Source organism: Euleptes europaea, chromosome 6 (genome assembly GCF_029931775.1).
Source record: "Euleptes europaea isolate rEulEur1 chromosome 6, rEulEur1.hap1, whole genome shotgun sequence".
In the NCBI taxonomy this organism is placed as follows: Eukaryota; Metazoa; Chordata; class Lepidosauria; order Squamata; family Sphaerodactylidae; genus Euleptes; species Euleptes europaea.
This window is the reverse complement of record NC_079317.1, coordinates 90,832,122-90,858,149: the sequence shown is the minus strand read 5'-3', so window position 1 is coordinate 90,858,149 and position 26,028 is coordinate 90,832,122. Positions and strand designations below refer to the sequence as shown.

General features: G+C 46.1%; 2 protein-coding genes across 2 annotated transcripts in view; one reads left to right on the top strand and one right to left on the bottom strand.

Annotated features, from left to right (window-relative positions):
- TRPM5 (transient receptor potential cation channel subfamily M member 5) overlaps positions 1-14,024 on the bottom strand; it is a 116,036-nt gene extending 102,012 nt beyond the window's left edge. Inside the window, exon 1 of the mRNA XM_056851954.1 lies at positions 13,719-14,024. Coding sequence (XP_056707932.1) covers positions 13,719-14,024 — 306 coding nt within the window. The remainder of the gene's footprint in view (positions 1-13,718) is intronic.
- Positions 14,025-14,064: 40 nt separating this feature from the next.
- The window catches only part of KCNQ1 (potassium voltage-gated channel subfamily Q member 1), a 383,627-nt gene continuing 371,663 nt past the window's right edge, over positions 14,065-26,028 (top strand). The window contains exon 1 of the mRNA XM_056851952.1: positions 14,065-14,447. Coding sequence (XP_056707930.1) covers positions 14,065-14,447 — 383 coding nt within the window. The remainder of the gene's footprint in view (positions 14,448-26,028) is intronic.

Genomic DNA, 26,028 nt, shown 5'->3' with positions numbered 1-26,028 from the left:
TTCCCCACAATGGAACTGGGCCCAACTGCTGGCAATACATAATTGGATCTATCCTGGTGGCCAACACTGCACAGCTTGGCCATCATAGTTTCCCAATGAAGTGGCTGACAAGGGAGGGAAGGAGGGAAAGCTGAAGATAGAGCATGGATAAAGGTAGGTTGTCCGATTAATGGGAAGGAGAGAAGGAAGCAGGAAAAGGAGAGAGGCTGTGGGGGGTTTTACGAAAGGGAAAGAGAAAATAGTGGGGGACAGAAAAGTGAGATACCCCCCGCAAGTCTCATGGGTCCCCCCATCTAATAAATAATGACAGTAACATTCAGGAAAATTTGGATCTGTCCTTTTCTCAGGCGCCTTGATGCATGATATACAATTCATGGAGGTCAGAGGGAGAGGGATGGAAGGGGAGGGGTTACGGTAATTGATTTAAGGACTTTTGTTCCCACCCTTTACCATGAAGACATGTTGGTACTAGTGCCAGGGCTTCTGCCGCTGCTAGGCTGTCCAAGTTCAGCCTCGATAGTTCAAGCACGGGATGAATACACGTGGAAGTTTGCAATGGAAGAAATTTGAGTATCTTGCTAGTATGCCAAGTATCAAAGGTTAGCTCTGATCATATAAAAGATAAAGGGAAATTAAATATAAATGTTAAACGTCATAGAGAAAACATAATGGAATATTTCCCTCAAATGTAATCAGTGAAAACCCCTAATGTAGCAATGATGAAAGATCCTATGGGTCTGACCAACTGTCCTCAAAGAGAGCTGTGTTCATTCTAGGATTTCAGCTAGGGTTGCCAGGTCCCTCTTCGCCACCAGTGGGAGGTTTTGGGGAGGGCGGGGTTTGGGGAGCAGAGGCATTGCTGCAGGCAAGTGCCGAGTCCCTACTTTTTCCCATAATGGAACACATTCTATAGGTCAGCCATAACAATATCTAAAAGGTGAGTTTAGATCCTATGTGAAGATATTCTTGAGAGTACATAGGGAACAGCTTGATTCTGCTCAGAAAAGCTTTGGCAGAAGGAAGAATAACTGTGTGCCACTCTGCCAAATCTCTGGAATGGATTACAGCATCTGGGTTGGGTCCAGACTAAATCGGCAACTACCACCAATTCCCCCTTCCCGCTGCAGACCCCCCTCCCCATGTAATTGCTTAGATCCCCTATCAACCAGGAGAAAGCATTTTGTGGAAATCAGTGGATTTCAGTGGAAGTGGGAGGCAAAGAAGTTCTATTTGTTTGATGGAAAATTTAGTCTGAATCCAGCCCTCTAAAAATGAGTTCAGCAATCCAATCTGGACATGCTTAGAAAGACCTAGTATGCTCCTATGCTTCTAGCAATGACAATCTCTCAAGCAGGTATCTGGAAAGGCAGTATATAAATGTACTAAATGGATACATAAATAAATAAGGTGGTAGTATTGACAAATTATCACCATTCCATGGTGTTTCTTTTGTTTTGTTTTCTTTTAAAGGGTGCTATTGCTCATAAGGTTGCACTGATTTCCACCAACCCCCCCCCCCAGAACTTGGGAGAACCCTGCCAATATTAATAGGGTTGCCAACCTCCAGGTAGTAGCTGGAGATCTCCTGCTATTATGACTGATCTCCAGCCGATAGAGATCAGTTCACCTGGAGAAAATGGCCGCTTTGGCAATTGGACTCTATGGCATTGACGCCCCTCCCTTCTCCTAACCCTGCCCTCCTCAGGCTCCACCCCAAAAATCTCCAGGTATTTCCCAAACCAGAGCTGGCAACCCTAAATATTCAGTAGTGGTGAATACCACCACCAAGAAAGACCTGGTGCTAGAAGGTAGGGAGCATATGAGATGCAGCCCCTGGCACAGCAATAATGCCTATTAGGGCTGCCAATTATGGGTTGGGAAATTCATGGAGATTTGGGGGTGCAGACTGGGAAGGCAGGGTTTGGGCTATAATGCCATAGAGTCCATCCTCCAAAGCAGCCATTTTCTCCAGGGGAACTGATCTCTGTCATCTGGAAATCAGTTGTAATTTTGGGAGATCTCCAGGCCCCACCCACGGGGCCCAATTTTCTCCCGGCTGCAATCTTCCTTGAATTTATGTTTCAGGACTTTAATAACTATTATGTTGAGTAATGTTGAATGATCCAGTGAATGTTAACTGGTTTGCAAGTGACTTGTAACTGCAAATAATTGTAATAATATTCTGTTATAGCCCTCAGTGCTTGCTTGGTTTTTGTTTATCTCCGTTAATTAAGCACGAGGTAATTTTTGAATCCCACCTGTAGGTTGGCAACCCTAATGCCCATTGGCCAAGTTGCCCCTAGGCTAGAGACCCAGGGGAATGCACAAAGAGGCACAGCACACTCTAAATTTTGGGGCATTTCCAGAGTGGACTGCAGAATCTGCTTCAGTTCCCTCCAGAATTTATACCTGAACTCTATACAGAAGACAATAGGGAACAAGGCGGATCTCTGGCGCAATGCTTAAGCAGAATAGAGACAAAAGACAAGGATGCTTTATGATGCAGAAGGAAACAGGAACTGGAACAAAATGTATTACATAAATGTTTGCATTTGAAGATATTCTATTATGTAAAATTCCAGGTGATTAATAGCTTCCTCTCATTATAATTAAACAAATTATTCCCTGGATTCCAAATACTTATTATCTCATCACTCTCATCATGCCGTCTGATTGAATCACTGCCTTAGGTTGCAATAGGTCAGAATTTCCACCATTAAAGCTGCAATCATCAATCCACTTACTTTGGAGAAACCCCTTGACCTCCAGAATGATGGCTTTGGTATTTGACCCCAAATATAGTTTTAATGCTTCTTTTACTGTACTTCCAGCAATTGCCAGCGAAAAAATATAAGTAGACTTATTGGTAGGGTTGCCAGGTCCTTCTTCGCCACCAGTGGGAGGTTTTTGGGTGGAGCCTGAGGAGGGCGGGGTTTGGGGTGGGGAGGGACTTCAATGCCATAGAGTCCAATTGCCAAAGCAGCCATTTTCTCCAGGGGAACTGATCTCTATCGGCTGGAGATCAGTTGTAATAGCAGGAGATCTCCAGCTATTACCTGGAGGTTGGCAACTCTACTTATTAGCTTCCATCATGCATCTTTACCTCTCTGCAAGCTTTTCAGAAACTATTCTCTGAGCTTTCAGATTTTAGTTCTAGTTCTAAAACATCCGCTGTTAACACCAGGAGAAAATTCAATGTTATTACGGTATTACTTTACACTTTTCTTCTGACTGGGTCTATCTACTCTGCTATAGTGGATGCCTTGATGTGCGCCTTACATGGATGGCTTCTCTAGAGCTTAACGCGGCATTGGTGTGAAATAAAGTGTTGTATTGTAGCATCTGTAACAAGTTATAAAAGAAGCGCCAGCGATGTTGAGCTGCAGGTCAGTATAACCTATTTAGCAGCTCGAGGCCTTTGATCCAAAGCCAGTTTGCGCCAAACAGCATGGATGTACGAAATGACAGACCGTGTAGAGGGTGGGATATCATCTGTTATTGAGTAGTATGTTTATCAGTAACCTGAATTCTGAATAGAAATTCTTAGCTGTACAGAATGCAAATTACTTATTACTATCACTGTGCTGAGCTTCTGTATAGAAGCGTCAGAGTCTCATAAGGTGATTTTGTCGTTGATAAGTTGTCGTTTAAGCAAGTTCTAAGACATTTAAGTGTCACTGTACATATTAAATCTCACTGACCAAGTATGGTGTAGTGGTTGGATTAGGTGTTGGGGGACCCGGGTTCAAATCCCCACTCTTGCCATGGAAGCTTCTGGGTGACCTTGGACCGGCCACACACTCTCAGCCCAACCTAACCTCACAGAGTTGTTGTGAGAATAAAATGAAGGAGAGGATAACTATGTAAGTGACTTTGGGTATCCATTGGGGAGAAAGATAGGGTATAAATGAAGTTCAAAAGTTACCAAAAACACACATGATTCATGAAAAATAATACTAGTTGTCACAGTATTTATAGCACTTTGCATACATTTACTCTCGGGCCATTTATGCAGGGTCAATTTTGATGCTCGCTCAAAGCTCTTTTTTTAAAATGTGACTTTTAAAATGCTTATTCATGGTCCCGACACAAAAGGAGAAATTCCACCACCCCCTCACCTGCTCCTTTGTTCCTTCCATTAGCCAACCACCGTTTGCATAGCTAACGCGCAGCTGTGATTTTGCATGGTTCCTTGAGGGGATTCTTTGGTGTGGGGGTGGAGCAAACACAAAAGGTTGCATTAAAGGGGCTCTTAAGAAATGCAAAGCAGGTATGTGCCAGCTTTGCAGTCACTTCCTGCATGATGGTTCAGGGTGAAAAACTCAAAAAAAATATGCGGGGCACTTCAGCCTGGAACGTGCTGCTAATTACCATACCAAGCATAAATGCCCTCAGTGATCTTATACCAGCACTTTACTATAGGTAAGTAAGCACAATGACCCCATATTGTAGGTAAGCAGTGTTTAAGACAAGAAGTAGCTTGCCTAGGTTTACCTAGTGAGTTGGGCTAAAATTTGAAGCAGGAAGTTTTCTCTTATTACCTACTTAGGTAATACTTAGAATCCTACTCAGGTCTATTCTATGGGGCTTACGGTCATGAAAGTGTTCTTGGAATTGCTCCGTTAACCAAGTAAACTAGCTTTCTAACATGGTATTCCGCAGTGCATTTGTGGACAATATCTTTCTTCTTTTTTCCTAACATCGCATTCTGCAATGTCTGTTAGATTTCTCAAACTGATCACAGATGCTTCCTTTTATTTGAAAAAAGGAAAGTTAATGTGATCTAGTTGAAAAGACTGTCAGACCTCAGTAACTGAGGCAGCCCTGGCCCCACCATTAGACATGGTGAGGTGGCCCACCTCAGATAACACCATTTCTGGGTACCATTAACAGGCAGTAAATAATCAGTTATTTAGTTTATTATATTTTTACCACCATGCACCATTATAATATTTTTACCACCATGGCCCTAGACTGAGACCACAGGGTGGAAGGAGAAGAGGGTTCGTCTTCTCCCCCTTTTCCTCACATCCCTGGGGGTTGCTATTTGCCACACTGGGTGGGCTATATCACATGCTTTAGCCTCCCTTGGGGTTGCCAGGTCCCTCTTTGCCACCAGCGGGAGGTTTGGGGGGCAGGGGTTTGGGGAGGGAGAGGGGTTTGGGGAGGGGAGAGACTTCAATGCCATAGAGCCCAATGGCCAAAGCAGCCATTTTCTCCAAGTGAACTGATCTCTGTGGGCTGGAGATCAGTTGTAATAGCAGATCTCCAGCTACTACCTGGAGGTTGGCATCCCTAGCCTCTTTCCATGTTGCAGTCCCAATCTGAATCAGAGCCTTGCATGCTTAGGAAATAAGATCCTGGCAGCAAGGTGTGTGACTAATTGTTTTATAGTTAGGTTGGGGAACTCTGACACAATACGTCAAACATCGTAACACGTAGTTTGCCCCTAAGTCAAGCTACAGAGCTACACTATCAGTTTCCTTAGGGAATTCACAGCACCCTCATCAAACTACCTGTGTGAGGTGAGTGGGGCTAGGAGAGAGTAACTGGCCCAATGTTGCACTGTGAGCTTCCAGGACTGAATGGGAATTCAAACCTGGGTCTCCCTGATCCTTGCCTGACACACTAATTACAATTAGGAGCCTCCCAGAATGATTCAGCTAATGCCACGAGGCATCGAGAGGCATTAACTAGATATAAATGCATAGTGTGGATGTACAGCTCACTCGGCCTAGCTCTTCCCTTTTCACCCAGAGCTATTATGAGGATAAATGAGATTACGATCACAGAAACAGGCAAGGCATTCCTAAATAATTGTTCTAGTATAAGTGCTTGAGATGTGAATGTAATGCTGTGAGTGTGATATAACACCAAATATTGTGACATCTGTCGGTGCTTCTCTTGCCCAGCAGATTTCAGTGTCCTATAAGCCTCCCGAAAAATTTTATCTTCATAACTATTATGATAATGTACTGTAAATTAAAGTTTATCTGCGGCACACAGTCCTACAGAGTCTCTGAGGACTTTCCAAAGGGGCCGTGCATCAAGCAGAAAACGACAAGGCTGTCCCTTAACTTTATATAGCACCTTATCTCACCGCAACATTTTTGTCTAAGCACCAGTATCACCCTTGAACTCAGCGCAACTCTGAGAAAAAGCTTGTTAACTAGTTCCATTCTATATTAAGCCCCAAGGGAAACAGTGTCAGATCAAAAGAAAATGTGCTTGTTCACCTCTGGGAACAGAACTTGTTAGTTAATTGCTGCTGCACCGGAGTACGCTAAGGTGTGAAATTGTTTCTCCTATTAGAAGCAGCCGTTGCTTGAAGCATGTGCGCAGAAAAAAAAATTAACCCTGCCCCAAGCCTGGCCTAACAGCTTAACTAACTAACCAGTGGTTCTCACAGCAGAAAATATTTAGGAAAATGCAAGACGGTGAGGTGCCAAATTTGGTATAGCAGCGTTTTAAAAGTATTCAACAAGAAAGCGAGACCTTATCTCAGGCGACACATTACGGGAGCCAACACACTGGATGTTTATTTAAGCACACCTGTATCACAAGATTTGCATTGTTTGGCAGATCTGGGAACCTTAAGAATCTACATGGGAAGTAAATGAAAGCCAAGAAGCTCCGTAGCATATAAACAGAAAAATAGAAGTGGAAGTTCAGGTAAATGCATGCAATTTCAGTTTACAGAGCTTACCAGGCTAGTTAATTTTGAGAAATGATTCTCAAATTTTCATGTTCAATTGTTTTGCTGGAAAAACCTGAATGCTACAGGGTTCTTGATTTAATGGAGCATGAGAATTATGTGAAGTACATTGTATAGGCAGTGGCGTAGAATAATGCCTGTATAGCTCAGCCAAGGGATGGCAGTTACGCATTGCCCTGGTGGCTTTTGAGACAGAAGCACTGCCATGTGCACTCTATGTAGTTGCCTTTGAAAAAAAATATTACCGTAGGTCAGAAAGAATATGGCTACTTATCTGTTGCCAAGGGTTATTTATTTATTTGGATTTATAGCCTGCCCTCATTCCCAGCCAAGGCCGGGCTCAGGGCGGGTAACAACCTTCTAATACATAAAAGCACAACAATAGTTAAAACTAAACATTAAAACATGGTATTAAAACCTTAACAAGATGGCCTTGAAGCCATCTTGAAACCGGGTTTTGGCAGGTCAACCCCCACAAGTACCAAGTGGGGGGAGGGATGGGGAGGCTAGTAACAATGGATAAACTCGCGGCTGCCCTCAGTTATAGGCCTGGCGGAATAGCTCCATTTTACAGGTCCTGCAGAACTCCTTAAGGTCCCGCGGAGCCCTGATGTCACCAGGGAGACTGTTCCACCAGGTCGGGGCTAGGGCCGAAAAAGCCCTGGCCCTTGTAGAGGACAGACACACACTCTTTGAGCCGGGGACCACCAGCAGATTGCTATTGGTGGAGCGTAAAGCTCTTGGGGGGGGGCTACCAGGAGAGGTGGTCCCGCAGGTTAGTCACTATGACTATATAGTATCAATCGAATTTAAGTGGCTTGCAACTAATGTCCAAGCCATGCCCATTCAGGGACTGGAGTACTTCACAAATTGTCTCCTCTAGCAGGAACCTTCATATATACAATTCTTGCAAAAGAGCCTTCTGCAAGTCCCACCTTCTTCAGGAGTTCATCAGGCAGACATATGTGACAAGGCCTTTTTGGTGGCAGCACAGACTTTCAGACTCTCTTCCCTGAGATGTACATGTGGCCCTATATGTTTTAGAAGACACATCTGGACTATTCTCGTTCACTGGGCTTTTGGAATGTAAGGAGGATAGTTTCAATAGGTAGCTGTGTCGGTCTGCAGTAAAAGAGCAAGATTCAAGATGAGTAGTACCTTAAGTACCAGCAAGATTTCCAGCATAGAAACATTCGAGAGTCAAAGCTCCCTTCATAAGATAGTGATGATAGGTTGTTGTTTTTTTGGCTCTTAACACAGCTTTTTTTGTACATACTGGTGAAGTATTGGCCATCTTCTGGTTCTTAGGGGTGTTGGGGGGGGGGAGGTAGTTGTGAATTTCCTTCATTGTGCAGGGGGTTGGACTTGATGACCCTGGTTGTCTCTCCAACTCTATGATTCTATGATTCTAAGAACACAAGAAGAGCTATGCTGGATCAGACTAGTAGTCCGTCTAGTCCTGTCTCACACAGTGGCCAACCAGTTATTCTGGAGGGCCATCAACAGTGCATAAAGACCAAGACTTCTTCCAATGTTGCTTTCTCAGAGGTATTCAGAGGTTTACAGTATCAGACACTTTCACACATGCCAAATAATGCACTTTCAATGCACTTTAACGATCGTTTGCAAGTGGATTTTGCCGTTTCACACAGTAAAATCCAGCTGCAAAGTGCATTGAAAGTGGATTGAAAGTGCATTATTTGGCATGGGTGAAAGACGTTGTTGGTTATGGTGGTTTATTTGTTCTGTTTTTATCTGTGGCAAGTGCTGGTTTTATTTTGTGCTTTTCAAAGTTTTCCCATAAGCTGTTAATGAAACTTTTCATAGGCTGCTTTTACAGGTAGGAGATATGTTTTTAAAATAAACACCTGCCTTTATTATCAGTTGTGTTTTTATTTTATTATTTTTATTTTATTATTTTCCAGATTCTCAGGAGACAGTATCGACCGGCTCAAAAAAGAAAGACGACAAACTCTTGATATATACTGCAAAGGAATCACATCAAGAATAGATCAAACCCAGTAAATTCAGGACTTTCTTTACAAAGGTCCAAAGAAAAGCCTTCTGGATGCAGAGAGCAGCGTTGAATGGTTAAACAGAAAAGAAAAACTTCATCAGGTTGTTCCATCACAAAAATAAACTTGAAGAAACCCTCTCCTCTTAAAGTGCAGCTTAAACTAAGACCACAAATAGTTTGTACAGATAGCTGCAAATACTAAACAAAAATCCGTATGTACTTAGCCATAGATGGCAATGATTTGAACTGCTTCATGTGTACAAGAAAGAATCTCACGGGTCTCTGCATAGCGGGGAGGGGGGATGTGAATAATCCTTTCTCTTTTGACATATTATTTTTATAACATATGAAGCATGTGAAAAAAGTTTCCATATACTGGGTAAATCAATCACAATGGGTAGCCGTGTTAGTCGGCCAATAGCAGTAGAAAAGAGCAAGAGTCCAGTAGCACTTTAAAGACTAATAAAATTTCTGGCAGGGAATGAGCTTTTGTGAGCCGCAGCTCACTTATTCAGATATAGCAAGAATGTGATTCCATCTATCCTTAAGTAGAGAAGAGTGAATTCAGACACACAATGGCAATGTAACTGTCAAAAGCAAGTAACCGCAGTAAGGTCTAGATGTGTCTCAATTGGTACATCTAACAGCAAAGCCCCCTGTGCCAAAGTGCCTTCCTAAAGCAAAAGATGGCTGCTCTGTTTATAGCAGCACCAGAGAGAAAATGGGAATGTGTAAATCAATGCTTCACTGCAACAGCTCTAGAACTGCTTCTCCCATTATAGCTGTCAGGCATGGTGCGGGCTCTCAGGCATGCCCACAATTAAGGCTATGTCAGTGCCAGCCACTCACCCTGCATTTCTTTTTCGTTTGTCCCTTCTTGGCTCCGTACATTCCTGCACTACTCTTTGCATACTTTCAATTCATCGGTTGTAAACAGCAGTACAGGAACTGCTTGCAAATGCCTGTACCTGCCATGCTAAAGTAACCACTGCAAGAAGATCCACTTGTGGGCCAGTTTCCCAAACAGAGTGAGTTGGGGCACTTACTTGTAAATATACCTGTTAATGGGTAGGTGCATACTTACAAACAGATCTATTCAGGAGTAAGCACACCAGCTTCAAGTGGCTCATGGCGGAGAGCGATGTCTTTTTGTGATGTTGGTCCAGATAGGGAAAGGAATGTGATGTATAGTGGTGTAGTGGTTAAGAGTGGTGGTTTGGAGTGGTGGAGTCTGATCTGGAGAACTAGGCTTGATTCCCCACTGCCCCACATGAGCGGCGGAGGCTAATCTGGTGAACTGGATTTGTTTCCCCACTCCTACACACGAAGCCAGCAGGGTGACCTTGGACAAGTTACAGTTCTGTTCGAGCTCTCTCAGCCCCACCTACCTCACAGGGTGTCTGTTGTGGGGAGGGGAAGGGGAGGTGTCTGTAAGCCGGTTTGAGTCTGCCTTAACTGGTAGAGAAAGTTGGCATATAAAAACCAACTCTTTTTCTTGGTGATGTTAGGATATCATTAATAAGTTTCTGACTGCCCAGCATAGTAAAATGATGTATCTCTCTTTCACATGGGCTTTTTAGGGCTGATGCATGTGACTGACCCTTCACATCAGCTGCTTTTCCCCCTCAACCTCAAGAGGTTTACTGTCTCTGGAATGGATATGAAGGTTGTCTTTAAGTCATCATGGCTAGTAACCATTACCTCTACCTGAGACCCTGGAGAGCCGCTGCTGGTCTGAGTAGACAATATTGATTTTGATGGACCAACAGTCTGATTCAGCATAAGGCAGTTTCATGTAGCTTTCCATCTCTCCAACAGAAACCACCCCTCCCCAATGCCAAGGGGAGGAGCTGTGGCTCAGTGGTATAGCATCTGCTTGGCATGCAGAAGGTCCCAGGTTCAATCCTTGGCATCTCCAATGAAAGGGACTAGGCAAGTAGGTGATATGAAAGGCCTCTGCAGGTGTTCATTAAGTGGTGATGGGGGTACTCCATTTTTTGGGGGGGTCTTTTTTGTGGCCATTGTACTGTAATAATACTTAGAAAGCTGGACTTGGTAGTGGGAAAAGTAGGTTCAAAACCCTCCCCCTACAATCCCTCACTGTATGGGCTTAGACAAATTCTCTCTCTGCTTGCTGTCAAGATAAAAAATGGAATAGACTGTCTTCTAGATAACTTATGATGGCTAGCTGTGTTAGTCTGTCACTAGCAAAGAGCAAGAGTCCAGTGGCACCTTAAAGACTGACAAAATTTCTAGCTTTCATGTGCCACAGCACACTTCTTCAGATACTTTGTTGGATGAGAGGGTCTGGAGCTGAAGAAGTGAGCTGAGGCTCACAAAAGCTCATACCTTGAACACACATGAAGCTGCCTTCTACTGAATCAGACCCTCGGTCCATCAAAGTCAGTACACTGTCTACTCAGTCCAGCAGCGGCTCTCCAGGGTCTCAGGCAGAGGTCTTTCACATCACCTACTTGCCAAGTCCCTTTAACTGGCGACGCCGGGGATTGAACCTGGGATCTTATGCATGCCAAGCAGGTGCTCTACCACTGAGCCTCAGGCAGAGGTCTTTCACATCACCTCCTCGCCTGGACCCTTGATACCGGGGATTGAACCTGGGACCTTCTGCATGCCAAGCAGGTGCTCTACCACTGAGCCACAGGCAGCGGTCTTTCACATCACCTCCTTGCCTGGTCCCTTTCACTGGAGATACCGGGGATTGAACCTGGGACCTTCTGCATGCCACGCAGGTGCTCTACCACTGAGCCACAGGCAGCGGTCTTTCACATCACGGGGATTGAACCTGGGACCTTCTGCATGCCACGCAGGTGCTCTACCACTGAGCCACAGGCAGAGGTCTTTCACATCACCTCCTTGCCTGGTCCAGGGACCTTCTGCCCGCCCAGAAGAGGCTCTACCAACTGAGCCACGGCGCCTCCCCTAAAGTGCTCTCCAGGGTCTCAGGCAGGGGTCTTTCCCATCACCTCCTCGCCTGGTCCCTTTAAGGGGAGCCGCCGGGGATTGAACCTGGGACCTTCTGCATGCCAAGCAGAGGCTCTACCACTGAGCCACAGCCCCTCTCCAGGGTCTCAGGCAGGGGTCTTTCCCATCATCTACCTGCCTAGTCCCTTTAACTGGAGATGCCAGGGATAGAACCTGGGACCTTCTGCATGCCTACCATTGAACCATCATCTACCTGCCTAGTCCCTTGAACTGGAGAAGCTGGGGATTGAACCTGGGACCTTGTGCATGCCAAGCAGAGGCTCTACCACTGAGCCACAGCCCCTCTCCAGGGTCTCAGGCAGGGGTCTTTCCCATCATCTACCTGCCTAGTCCCTTTAACTGGAGATGCCAGGGATTGAACCTGGGACCTTCTGCATGCCAAGCAGAGGCTCTACCACTGAGCCACAGCCCCTCTCCAGGGTCTCAGGCAGGGGTCTTTCCCATCATCTCCCTGCCTAGTCCCTTTAACTGGAGATGCCAGGGATAGAACCTGGGACCTTCTGCATGCCTACCATTGAACCATCATCTACCTGCCTAGTCCCTTGAACTGGAGAAGCTGGGGATTGAACCTGGGACCTTGTGCATGCCAAGCAGAGGCTCTACCACTGAGCCACAGCCCCTCTCCAGGGTCTCAGGCAGGGGTCTTTCCCATCATCTACCTGCCTAGTCCCTTTAACTGGAGATGCCAGGGATTGAACCTGGGACCTTCTGCATGCCAAGCAGAGGCTCTACCACTGAGCCACAGCCCCTCTCCAGGGTCTCAGGCAGGGGTCTTTCCCATCATCTCCCTGCCTAGTCCCTTTAACTGGAGATGCCAGGGATAGAACCTGGGACCTTCTGCATGCCTACCATTGAACCATCATCTACCTGCCTAGTCCCTTGAACTGGAGAAGCTGGGGATTGAACCTGGGACCTTGTGCATGCCAAGCAGAGGCTCTACCACTGAGCCACAGCCCCTCTCCAGGGTCTCAGGCAGGGGTCTTTCCCATCATCTACCTGCCTAGTCCCTTTAACTGGAGATGCCAGGGATTGAACCTGGGACCTTCTGCATGCCAAGCAGAGGCTCTACCACTGAGCCACAGCCCCTCTCCAGGGTCTCAGGCAGGGGTCTTTCCCATCATCTCCCTGCCTAGTCCCTTTAACTGGAGATGCCAGGGATAGAACCTGGGACCTTCTGCATGCCTACCATTGAACCATCATCTACCTGCCTAGTCCCTTGAACTGGAGATACCGGGGATTGAACCTGGGACCTTCTGCATGCCAAGCAGACGCTCTCCCACTGAGCCACGGCCCCTCCCCTAAAGCCGCTCTCCAGGGTCTCAGGCAGGGGTCTTCCCCATCACCTCCTCGCCTGGTCCCTTTAAGGGGAGCCGCCGGGGATTGAACCTGGGACCTTGTGCATGCCAAGCAGAGGCTCTACCACTGAGCCACAGCCCCTCTCCAGGGTCTCAGGCAGGGGTCTTTCCCATCATCTCCCTGCCTAGTCCCTTTAACTGGAGATGCCAGGGATTGAACCTGGGACCTTCTGCATGCCAAGCAGACGCTCTACCACTGAGCCACGGCCCCTCTCCAGGGTCTCAGGGAGGGGTCTTTCCCATCATCTACCTGCCTAGTCCCTTTAACTGGAGATGCCAGGGATAGAACCTGGGACCTTCTGCATGCCTACCATTGAACCATCATCTACCTGCCTAGTCCCTTTAACTGGAGAAGCTGGGGATTGAACCTGGGACCTTGTGCATGCCAAGCAGACGCTCTACCACTGAGCCACGGCCCCTCCCCTAAAGCCGCTCTCCAGGGTCTCAGGCAGGGGTCTTCCCCATCACCTCCTCGCCTGGTCCCTTTAAGGGGAGCCGCCGGGGATTGAACCTGGGACCTTCTGCATGCCGCGCAGGTGCTCTACCACTGAGCCACAGGCAGCGGTCTTTCCCATCACGGGGATTGAACCTGGGACCTTCCCGCCCGCCGAGCAGAGGCTCTACCAACCGAGCCACGGCCCCTCCGCACCTCGCCAGCGACGCGGTCAGCCCTGAAGGCGCTGCGGGACTCTTGCTCTTTGGTGCCTCCAGACGGCCCGCGCCGGGCCCCGGGCAGAAGGGGCGGGCAGGAGCCGCACCTGCGGCGCTTCCCCGCGCGGGGCCCGAAAGGAGGAGCGCGCGGGGCCGCTGCCGGCCGCTGGCGCCGCGCCGGGTCCGTCCCCCTCCGTGGGCAGGGCCACGAGGCGCCGGCGGGCGAGGGGGGGGGGTGCGCGGCCAGCCTCTCGGGCCGCGCCGTCGGAGCGCGCGCCAGCATCTGCCCCCCGGAGCCCTCGGCGCGCCCTCTCCCTCCAGCCATGTCGTCCAGCCCCAAGGCGGAGAGGAAAGCGTGGGGTTTGGGGCGCCTCTCGGCCGGGGCCAGGAGAGGCAGCATGAAGCCGTCCAGCCTGGAGCTGGACGAGAGCTCGCCCGGCGCGCGTTACGCGCCCTTCTCCCTCTCGGCGGCGGCGGCGGCGGCGGCGGGACCCCCGGGGGTCGCCAGCGCGCCGCAGCTGCAGCCGCAGGGGCCCGCGGTGGCGGTGAGCGGCGACTTCCCGCGCCCCCCGGTCAGCCTGGACCCGCGCGTCTCCATCTACAGCGTCCGCCGGCCCCTGCTGAGCCGCAGCCACGTCCAAGGGCGGGTGTACAACTTCTTGGAGCGGCCCACCGGCTGGAAGTGCTTCGTCTACCACTTCACCGTGTGAGTCCGCCGGCGCGCTCCGGGAGGGGGGGGGGGAGAGAGAGCTTGGGCCGCCGCCTCCCCCCCCCCTCGCGTCCCCGATGGGGTCGAGGGAAGGGAGGCCGGCAGGGGGCAGAGCTGGGCTTGAAGTACTTGGAGGGCTGTCGTGTAGAGGACGAGTGGTTTTCTGTTGCCCCCCCCCCCCGGTGCTACCCTTAGGCGAACCAGGGGGTTGCCTAGGGCGCAGACCTCACAGGGGCGCAGGACTGGCCCGAGGGGCAGTTTTTAAACAGATTTGTTTCTTAGATAGATAGATGCATTATTTCCAAGAAACTAATTTGTTTAAAAACGGTGAGATAGATAGATGCTATCCATCCATCTGTCCATCTACCATCCATCCATCCATCCATCCATCCATCCATCCATCCATCCATATTAGTTTCTTGGAAATAATGCAACTCTTTGTCTGTCTGTCTGTCTGTCTGTCTGTCTGTCTATCTATCGCACAGTTTTTAAACAAATTAGTTTCTTGGAAATAATGCAACTCACAATTTATATCTGTAGCTCTCTCTATCTCTCTACCTCTCTCTATGGGCGAAAACGCACGGTCGCTTTATCCTCCTTTAATCCCTGTTTCAGCCAGGATTTAGCCAGGATCAAACGCATGCGTTTGGCCGAACGTGCGTTCGATCCTGGCTAAAACAGGGATTAAAGGAGGATAAAGCGACTATGCATTTTCTCCCTATCTATCAATCTGTCTATCTCTGTCAGTCTGTCTGTCTGTCAGCTGGACATTGAGGAAAGCAGATAGGAAGAAGGCAGATTCCTTCAAAATGTGGTGTTGGAGGAGAGTGTTATGGATACCGTGGGCCGCCCAAAAAACAAATCGGGGAGTTATAGATCAAGGCAAGCCTGAACTGACCCTAGAAGCTAAAATGACTAAACTGAGGCTGTTGTATTTTGGTCACATTATATGAAGACAAGAGTCACTGGAAGATACAGTTGTGCTAGGAAAGGTTGAGGGCAGTAGTAGAAGAGGAAGACCCAACAAGAGATGGATGGACTCTATGAAGGAAGCCACAGCCGTCAGTTTGCAAGATCTGAGCAAGGCTGTCAAAGATAGAACGTTTTGGAGGACTTTCATTCATAGGGTCGCCATGAGTCGGAAGCAACTTGATGGCACTTAACACGTGTGAGCGCTCGCGCGCATATACATACACACACACTAAGATAAGCAGCACAACAGTGCTGTGGAATATATTTAATTATAACGTATTATAAAAAGTTTTTCACTTTTATTTTTTCTACAAGACGTCTGTTTTTGAAAATTGGTTAGCTATTGGGGGGGGGGGGCGCAAGTAGCTAGCCTTGCCTAGGGCGCAAAAATGCCTGGCACCGGCCCCGCCAGAACCAACGGGTCGAAATGAAATCCAAACAGCTTCCGTCTAGAGCAGTGGCTCTCAACCTTTTTTTGCTCTGTTTCCCCCCCCTTTCACCCTTGTTCAGAATATAATTCCCCCCTTCCCAAGGTGTAGTGGTGTAGTGGTTAAGAGCAGTGGTTTGGAGCAGGGGAGTCTGATCTGCAGAACCGGGTTTGATTCCCCACTCCTCCACATGAGCGGCGGAGGCTAATCTGGTGAACTGGATTTGTTTCCCCACTCCTGCACACAAAGCTAGCTGGGTGACCTTGGGCTAGTCACACTCTCTCAGCCCCACCTACCACACAAGGTGTCTGTTGTGGGGAGGGGAAGATGACTGTAAGCCGGTTTGATTCCGCCTTAAGTGGTAGAGAAAGTTGGCATATAAAAATCAACTCTTCTTCTTCATAAACTTTATTGAATATTGCAGATTAAATTAAAAACAAACTACAATTTTACAGATTGTACATAATCTACAGGACATCATACTTTGCTGAATAGTGGTCCCAATTCCCCCCCGGAACCCTGAAATCCCCCCCTCGGAAGGGGATTCCCCCCTTGTTGAGAACCCATGGTCTAGACATTAGGAAGAATTTTCTAACAGTGAGAGTGGTTCCTCAGTGGAACGGGCTTCCTTGGGAGGTGGTGGGCTCTCCTTCCCTGAAGGTTTTTAAGAAGACGCTAGATGGCCATCTGTCAGCAATGCTGATTCTATGACCTTAAGCAGATCATGAGAGGGAGGGCACCATGGCCATCTTCTGGGCATGAAGTATGGGTCACTGGGGGTGTGGGGTGTGGGATAGTTTGGAATTTCCTGCATTGTGCAGGGGGTTGGACTAGATGACCCTCTCTTCCAACTCTGATTCTATGACTCCTTCTGCCCTCCCTCAGCCAGTTTCGGGCTGCCGAAGGATCTGGCATACTCTGCCAAGGGACGGAACCTGTGCGGCGGCCCCCAGCCCCCTCCCCACTCTATCCTGCTCATATTAACATAACTTCCCTTGTAAGACATTGGGTTAGAGATTGCGTTGCAGCCTGATGTATAAAGCCAGCCTAGCATCTTCCTTGCATAGCAGTAACACTGCTGCTGCACCTTCTTGGTGGGAATTCCTTCTTTCCAGACTCTGGGTGTCAGATCCTAGCCTTTCAAAATAACTGTAAAACTAACAAAAGCACACGTGTGCACAAATGGGCAGACTGTTCTCATGACTGAAATTAAGTGAGGCTTATGTTTAGCTAAGGGTGCACAGCGTTGTCGCTTCGATTAAGCGCGCACACACACTCTCTCAGTAAAACGTAACCATGTAGAGTCATACAGACTTTTAGCCTACGGAAAGAAGTTTGCAGATTTGGTGTGGGTGTAGTGCTTCCTAACTTTCGCATACAGGCAAATATGTCATTTCTTGTAATAACATGGAAATATGCTACTGAAAAGGGGCTCCGGTGGAAGCATCTGTGTAGGAGTGTGACTAGAAGTGCCCTGTACGCATGCTGGGGAGCGCCACTGTGGGCTTCTTTGTGCCCAAGGCACATGTGAAAGCACTTTGAACCTCTGTTTAGTAGGCTGTGTTCTGCCTTCTCTCTGTGTGTTCCGTTCATTCATAATGTTCTTAGCAAAGCAAAGCATTGTGTCCTGAGAACTTCTGGCTACAGTTCCAAAGCTCATATATTTTGTTGTTCTTGACACGGTTCTTTAAACCAGCCATCTGTCAGCACCTGCCAATTCAATATTCAGTGTTAGGGCATAACTACATGTTGCATGCAAACCTATGTAACTCACGCTCAAATCTGTCTAGGAAAAAGCAGGATTTGGGACGGTGGTCAAGGAGTGCTTTTCTTTCCCTGCCCACTGCTTCTTGCACTCCCCAAGCTCCTTTTCTCCTTGTGGTATTGCGCATGGTTGGAGGAGAAACTCACAGCATGGGAAGAGGGGATTTGGAATGGAGAGCTGGTGAGCAGAGAAGGGGTTAAGCTTCAGATCTTTTTAATTGTTCTTGACATCGTCAACATGGTTGAGATAAGTCTGATCGCATCAGGCTGTGATCACTGAATAACTTTAGTACAAACTTTATATGCATCATTGCCCAAGGCCATAAATCTAAACATGTTTATGTAGGTTCTGTTGAAATTGTTAACATATACTATACCGTAATAGTGTGGTTAGGATGAGGACGTAAGGCTGTCATTTAAAATGCATAGTCACATGGAGGCAGGTTTCATTGAAACCAGTAAGATATCCAAGTGAGTGTGTTATTTTCAAAAATTATTGAAGTGTAGGTCATCTGAAGGAGGGAAGGTGGCATGGTAGAGCCCAATCTTGGAAACTAAACAGGTTCAATCCTTAGAGGGAAGACTTTGCAGAGGAAGGCAATGGCAAACCATCTGTGCTTCTCACTTGCCTGGGAAGACTCTTACTGGGTTTGCTGTTAGTCAGCTGTGACACACATAGGTTATCTGAATCTGGGCTGATGCCCGAGAGAAGGAAAATTGAGGACAAATACCATTGTTGAGGGGGTTGCTTCTTCTGGAAGCTGAAATGAAGAGCATTTCATAGATCTGATCATTAAAAAAAAGCCTTTAAAACCAAATCTATGTGTATCCATCTGCACAGCTGTATTGCTTCCTGCTAATTAACTGTTTTCTGTCAGTTGTCATATGATTATTTGCTAACCTTAATAAGTGTTGGGGACATGTAGCCTTATAGGGATGCTGAAAGGAATGTATTCTAAATACACAGATTATGCACTTGAGCCAAGAAACTGAAGACCTTAGTATACACTGGAACACAACATGACATTCGCTTCCTTTAAATAATTTGGCATTCCTTTTAGAGTTGGCACAAATGATTTATTTCCTCGTGTTGGTATGTTTAAAATAACACTGCACAGCAAAGCTCTTCTGAATCGGTTTAAAAACCAGAAAGCCATCAAGTGAATAAAATTAACAGCCTCCAAATGTGGATTTATTATATTTGTCTAACCAGGCCCACTTTTCAAGTTGGATATATCATGAGAACATAGTGTGCCCTTGAGGAAGTAGTCTGAGAGCTTATGAACAACACAATTGGAGGGAGGGGCTATGAAGAAGCATGGAGGGGAGTAAACTATTAGGAGATTTCCCCAAATAGCACAGTAGTACAACATTGCTGGCTTCCTAGCCATGATTTCTCACATGAACACTTGAAGCTGCCTTATACTGATTCAGACCCTTGGCCCATCAAAGTCAGTATTGTCTACTCAGACTGGCAGCTGCTCTCCCGGGTCTCAGGCAGAGGTCTTTCACATCACCTATTTGCCTAGTCCCTTTAACTAGCGATGCCAGGGATTGAACCTGGGACCTTCTGCATGCCCTGCAGATGCTCTACCACTGAGCCACAGCTCCTCCCTTGAATCTGTTCATTTAGCCACGAATCTGAGGACCATTGGGGCGGGGGGCGGGGAAGAGGGTTGTCTCTTTCTGTGCTGTATGGGTGAGTTTGGAGGATATGACATCCCACACCATGTGTTCCCTGACCCTAATTTACTCATTATTGCAGAATACTGTATTAGTGTTCCTGTCCATTTGCAGCTTAGAAACCTGGGTGCAGCTAACTGGGATTGAAGTACTTATTCTCCATTCCCAATTAATTATTGTACCAAGATCTGAGCTCTTAAAAGCACTTGGGCTAGTGTTGGTAAGAGGGAAGTTAGGATTGTTTTTCAGTATCTCCAGTATGGGACTGTATTGTTGTACTGATTAATTGAAGCTCCTGGGGTCTTCTCCCGTGGACATTTTCCTGTGGTTTGAGAGGTGACCAGCAGCAGATTTCCCCCCGAGCTTCCTCAAGTCCTCCTTTTCCATTTGTTTTTCCATGCTTTCTTCATCACTTCCCTGTATTTTCTCAAACTGCCTTGGTTGATTTGAGGAAGCACAGAGAAACATTGAAGAAACCATGGAAGGACTTACAGACTGCAAATGGAAAATAAGGATGTGAGGAATCTTGGAGAAAAACATCTGTAGGTTGATACCCAAACCGTGGGAAAATGGCCATGTGGAAAAAGCCCCAAGTCTCCTGCAAGGGGCCAAGTAACCATCTGAAACTACAGGCACTGTATTCATGACCTCCCTTCTCAAAACATATACAATAACAACTCTGGGGCCCATTTTGATGTATAGGCCGCAGTCCTAGTCATAATTCATTCCTCTAATGCTGTGCAATCACAGAAATTTAAATGTGATTTAGCTTTGTTGGTTTCAGTACAGTTTCAGCACTCTTAGTTTTCTTTGGATTGTGCTCAACTAGTGGCAGCTGGTAATGCTGAAACAATTCTGACATACGTACAAGGTTCCAGTCAATGGCAGAGCTTCCATTCATTTTTTTATGGTAGTATATTGTGTTCATTGCCCTGACCTGGATGGCCCAGGCTAGCCTGATCTCGTCAGATCTCAGAAGCTAAGCAGGGTCAGCCCTGGTTAGTATTTGGATGGGTGACCACCAAGGAATACCAGGGTTGCTGTGCAGAGGAAGGCACTGGCAAACCACCTCTGTTAGTCTCTTGCCATGAAAACCCCAAAAGGGGTTGCCATAAGTCGGCTGCGACTTGAAGGCACTTTACACACACACACATTGTGTTCATTGTGTGTAGAGTGTAGGGTCCTTGTCCCACTGGAGTCAAACTGCTTGTTTTTAAGACCAACATGATTGTAGGAATTCACCTACAAACCTGGTGCTTCAAGGCATCAACATCTGGCTGCTTTAAATATATTCTCTCTGCAAACTCATTTTGCTCACCAGGCCTTTCAGGTGATGCAAGATTAGCAGCAAGTTTAGCTTACTCATGCTTAACACTGTTTATCCCCCTTCTTCGTTGGTTTAGATTTTATAGCCAGCTATGAGGCTAGATAAGTAACATTCAGTGCTATCCTAAGCAGAGTTACACCCTTCTAAGTCAGTTGGCTTATAAAGGTGTCATTGTGCTTAGGATGACACTGATTGTTTCATTCACTCTCCTAAAAAACCCTGTGAGGCTCTTTTCCCCGTTGAGCCCAGGCAAGCTTGTAGTCTTTGGAGTCTGTGCTGGGACACAGCCTATCCTGAGAGTGACTGAAATTTGCTGTATGCTTCAGGAGTTAACTTCTAGAAGGGCAGTAAACTGATACATTTGTGCCCAGCCCTCCTTGAACTATTGTGGACTTTTCTTATTACTGGTGTGAGGAGCCATGGGGGCATATAAGCGACCAAGAGAATGGATTGAGTCTATGCCCACCTGGAAATGCGTCTTGGGCTGAGCTGTGTTTTAAAACACAGGTCTGATTCCTATCCAGAACTCTGGCACTGGACTATATATTTCTCCCACGGAGGAGAGGGAACGCTTCAGAAGGCTCCGCTTAGTTCTATTTGTACTGGATGCTGAAATGAATTAATGTCATTTGACATGGACAAACATCTACACAGAGCTGCCCCAACAGAGTGGTGGAAAGACTGTGTTGTTAAGCAGCAGCTTACAAATGTCTGCATGAAAAATTAATGTTTTGTAATGGAGATGCTAAAAAAAGACTTCTAATAACCCTTAACCTATTTGCATATGTTGCACTCAGGAAATAAGATCAAGCGGGAGTACGCGGAATGTGTCTGTGTAATTAGGTCAAAAATGATTCACCGGCTGATTGTGGGGTTGATGCCATGGTGTCATTACATCATTCTGCTACGTAACAGAGGATTATCTGTCTGGTTTGATTGAACTCCAAACAGGTTTTTAAAACAGCATTTCAAAGGGTCAGTTTTGTGCTCCAGTTTTCTTTGTAATTGGGGTCAGTCTACTTATGTAGATGACACTTGTGTTAATCCTGATGTGTAAAACGAATGGGTAGCTGTAACTTTCAAATCACCTGTTTCTGGGCAATCCCGACACCTTCAGTGGTACTACACTTCAGTAATGTTACAAGTCCCGTATGACTTAATGCTAATAACTCATCTCTGCAAAGATAGGAAAAGGGCTATCAACCATCTTTAAAGGTGGTGAGAAATTAACCTGGTTGTTGGAAACACATTGGTGGTGATAGAAAGTGCCATCAAGTCACAGCTGACTTATGCCAACCATGCAGGGTTTTCAAGGCAAGAGCCATTCAGGGGTGGTTTGCCATTGCATACCTATGTGGCCCAGGCTAGCTTGATCTCCTCAGATCTCAGAAGCTAAGCAGGGTCAGCCCAGGTTAGTAATTGGATTGGAGACCACCAAGCAATGCCAGGCAGGCAATGGCAAACCACCTTAGTTAATCTCTTGACTTGAAAGTCCTACGGGGTTGCCATAAATTGGCTGTAACTTGACGGCACTTTACACACACACTTGTGTGTAGCAACCCTAGACCTCCTTAGTAATCTCCATTCCAAGTTCTAACCAGAGCTGATGCTGCTTACATCTGTAGATCTGAGGAGATCAGGCTAGCCTGGATTATCCAAGCCATGGCAGAAAAATATATTAGTGCTTTTTATTCCCTCTACCCAAGTGGGCAGAATGAGTGGGAGTGGTAGGATCAGGCAACCTCCACTACCAGCCTTCATGTTCATTGGAATTTATGTGTAGATTGTACATGCATACATTGCTCTCTGTGATCAGGAACTGTACTTTTTTTCAGAGTTTCTGATTGCATGAAGAGCCGTAGGCATGTAAATATGCGTGTAGGCTCTTTACATTCGTTCTGCTGAATACTTGCAGATTGGGGGAAGAGCTTGCTGGAGTGGTCCTGCTCTCTTCCCCCCACCCCCATGTATATATGCTCCCCACTTAGAATGTCTGAAAAGGGCTTACTGTGATAGGTTTAACCAAGTGAGACATTTAACCCCTGCATCACTGCACAAGCTAGTGCTGTTTATCCTGGAAGGATGACAAGACAAAACAAGAGATGGTGCCTGGCTTTTTTTCCCTTTCCAGGGCTAATGACCTCTGGGAGAGGACTTAGGTTGGCCATTCCAAATCATGTGGGGTCGAAGGGATACTTCCAAAATGACCTGTCACAGCCCTGAATTCAATTGGGGTCTGAAAGGACTAGTGTTTGCCTCTAAAAGTGATAATGACTCTTCATTTAAAAACCCTGAGAGTATCTGAAGAAAGATCTTTGTTTTTTTAACTGCTGTTTAACTTGGTTATTTTATTTTATTATTTATTTGCTGCCTTTCTACACACAATACAATTTAAACAATTCAAATCACTTGAACAATAATTCAGTGGTTCCCAAACTTTTCGGGCTACCACCCCCTTGGTTCCACAAACTCAACCCCAGCACCCCCTACCCTATCCAACAACACAGTTGAAGGGGCCCACCTCTAGCGCCCCCCTGCTGCCCCATGCCTCTTAGTGTCCCCCTAGGTAATCACACCGCTACCCAGGGGGTGGTACTGCCCACTTTGGGAACCACTGATCTAGATAAATAACTCTCCAAGTGTCTCGTTAGCTGTATAATTTCTGGTCAGGATCCAAAAACTCCATTTGGTGCACAGAACTTTTATTTGTGAACAAGGAAAGGCCATTTACCACTTTATTTTTTTTATTCATTTATATCCTACCTTTCTTCCCAATGGGGACCCAAAGCAGCTTATGTTGTTCACCTCTCCTCCACTTTATCTTCACAACAACTCTGTGAGGTAAGTTAGTCTGAGAGTCTGCCAAGGTCACCAAGTAACCTTCCTTGACAGAGTGGGGATTTGAACTTGGGTTTCCTAGATCCTAGTCCAACACTAACCTGTCTCTCTCACAAGAACTTTCCATTTGAGTGGCAGCCTCTCATGCAGTTGCCACTCCAAAAAAGTGGAATTTTGGAGGTCCCCAAAGTTCTTCTGCCTGAAAAGGGAGGCTGTAAAGCCCTTGTGCACACATAGTAAACCCTGGCTTCTCGCCTATATATACATCTTTAAAACTGTGCTAGGGCCTGGTTACTACAGCATTTTGTTTGATTAGATATTTAAAGGAGTTTATACTTACGTCCAGGTCCTTTTAGAATTCCTTTTCTGTTTCCTTCATGTCATAAGGCAGTTGCCATATTTTGTACTCATGATAAATCTCATTTGTTTTCTGTCTTGGATTGGTTTTTACAGCTGTATTCACTTCTTCTCTCCCAAAAATCTTTATGTTGTGTTTACATTTCAACCCCAAATCTCATGTCATGTGAAAATTGGGGAGGGGGAGAGAAGCCAATTTAAAAAATAATAATGTTACATACATATGTTAGGGAAATGTTCGATGTTATGACACTATGGGGGAAATGGGTATTTTCTGTTATGTTATGATTTTATGCTTGACACTGCAAATCGGGCCGTGTGCAACTTTTAATTCTAAATATAATTTAAGAAGTTAGAATCACTTGTTGCTGTGAGTTTGAGTGCTCGAAGAGAGTGCTCGAAGAGAAGAAAATCACTATACTTGCACTACACTTCAGCGGAATTAGACTGCACCTACACTGCATAGCACGGCATTGTAATCTTTCTACTGATTTTGAAAAACCTCTTTTCATAGGAGGTAATATACTATATTATCATGAAGTTGTTGAATTGGGAAACAAAAGCTATTTCTATTACGGATGGGTGCTGTACTCTGAGTAGGTACAGTCTGTAGGTTGGCTACCATGGTTGGCAGTACAAGTTTAATATCCCTTATCTGAAATGCTTGGGACCAGAAGAGTTTCAGATTTCGGATCATTTTGGAATATTGCATATACATAATGAGTTATCTTGTGGATGGGACCCAAGTCTAAACAGGGAATTCATTTATGTTTTATATACACCTTATATACATAGCCTGAAGGCAATTTTATACAATATTTTCTGCATGAAACAAAGTTTGTATACATTGAGCCATCAGAAAACAAAGGTGTCATTATCTCAGCCATAGAGCAGAGAATGAGTGCATAAAAGATATATTGCAGCTGAAGGGAGCTTTTCCCCCTTGGGAATGCTGAATAAACTGTTGTGCACCTGCGTTTTGGCTGCGACCTGTCACATGAGATCAGGTTTTTGCTGCGACCTGTCACATGAGGTCAGGTAGCATCATGTCGGTGATGAAAAATTTTTGGATTTTGGATCATTTCAGATTTTCGGATAAGGGACACTCAACCTGTATAGATAGAAGATTTACTAGAGAACATATCTTCATTGTGATTTTAAAAAGGGGGAATAAGGAAAAAAGTTCCACGTGGTGGTGTTTTGTGATCCCTCTTCTGAAATGACATTTATTTTAAAACTGCTGGTGCTGAACTGTGAGTCAACTAGCTAATCACTAATGCTCCACAAGACATGGAAGGGGTGAGGGGTGTATGCAGTGACTGCTGAGCTGGCTGGCTGTTGCCCAAACCCCAGAGATTACTACCTACTCTTCCTCTTCATTTCCCCTCCATGGGGGGCACAGGACTATGGGTGGTCAAGGGCCATGCCCAGCCTGACCCACCTGCTCCATATGCCAGATGTTACCAGAGTCCAATACTAGATTATAGTTCTGTGCATGCTTTGTGCTTTCAAGGCAGTGTAAACTGGTGGTTACTATTTTATCATAATGAATAGACTGGCTAAAGCAGGGGTTCCTGCTGTGGGCATCATGGCACCTGCTGACACCTTTCCTGGTCCCCGCCAAGTGTCTTTAGAAAGTGGGCGGGACTGAGTGGGGCTTTTGCCCAGAAAGGCTTCTAATTGGCCACTGGAGATTTCACTGTGTATATAGATTTTTTAAAAAAATATCCATATTTTTGATATCCATATTTTCACTTGGATATCCATATTTTGGATATCCAAGTGATATCCAAAATATGAGTAGTAAATCTTCGGGAATGTGTTGGAAATGCCGTAAAATCAGAGGAACTTTCTATCATTGCTGGTGGACATGTGAAACTGTCCAGAAATTTTGGAAAACAATTCATATGAATTTGCAAGGCATCTTGGGACAAAGCATAAAATATGACCCCAAACTTTTCCTACTAAATAAAACACCAGACACAATGAACGAGGACCAACAGGTCATAGCAAAATATCTTGTAACAGCAGCAAGAGTAGTATTGGCATCACTTTGGAAAACAGACACGATCCCAAATATACAAACATGGATAGACAAATCTCTAGAATACATAACAATGGCACAACTAACGGAACATATGAAAGACAATACACAAGAAAAAAATCAAGAGAGATGGAATACGTTTTATGAGTATATTAAAATCACCAG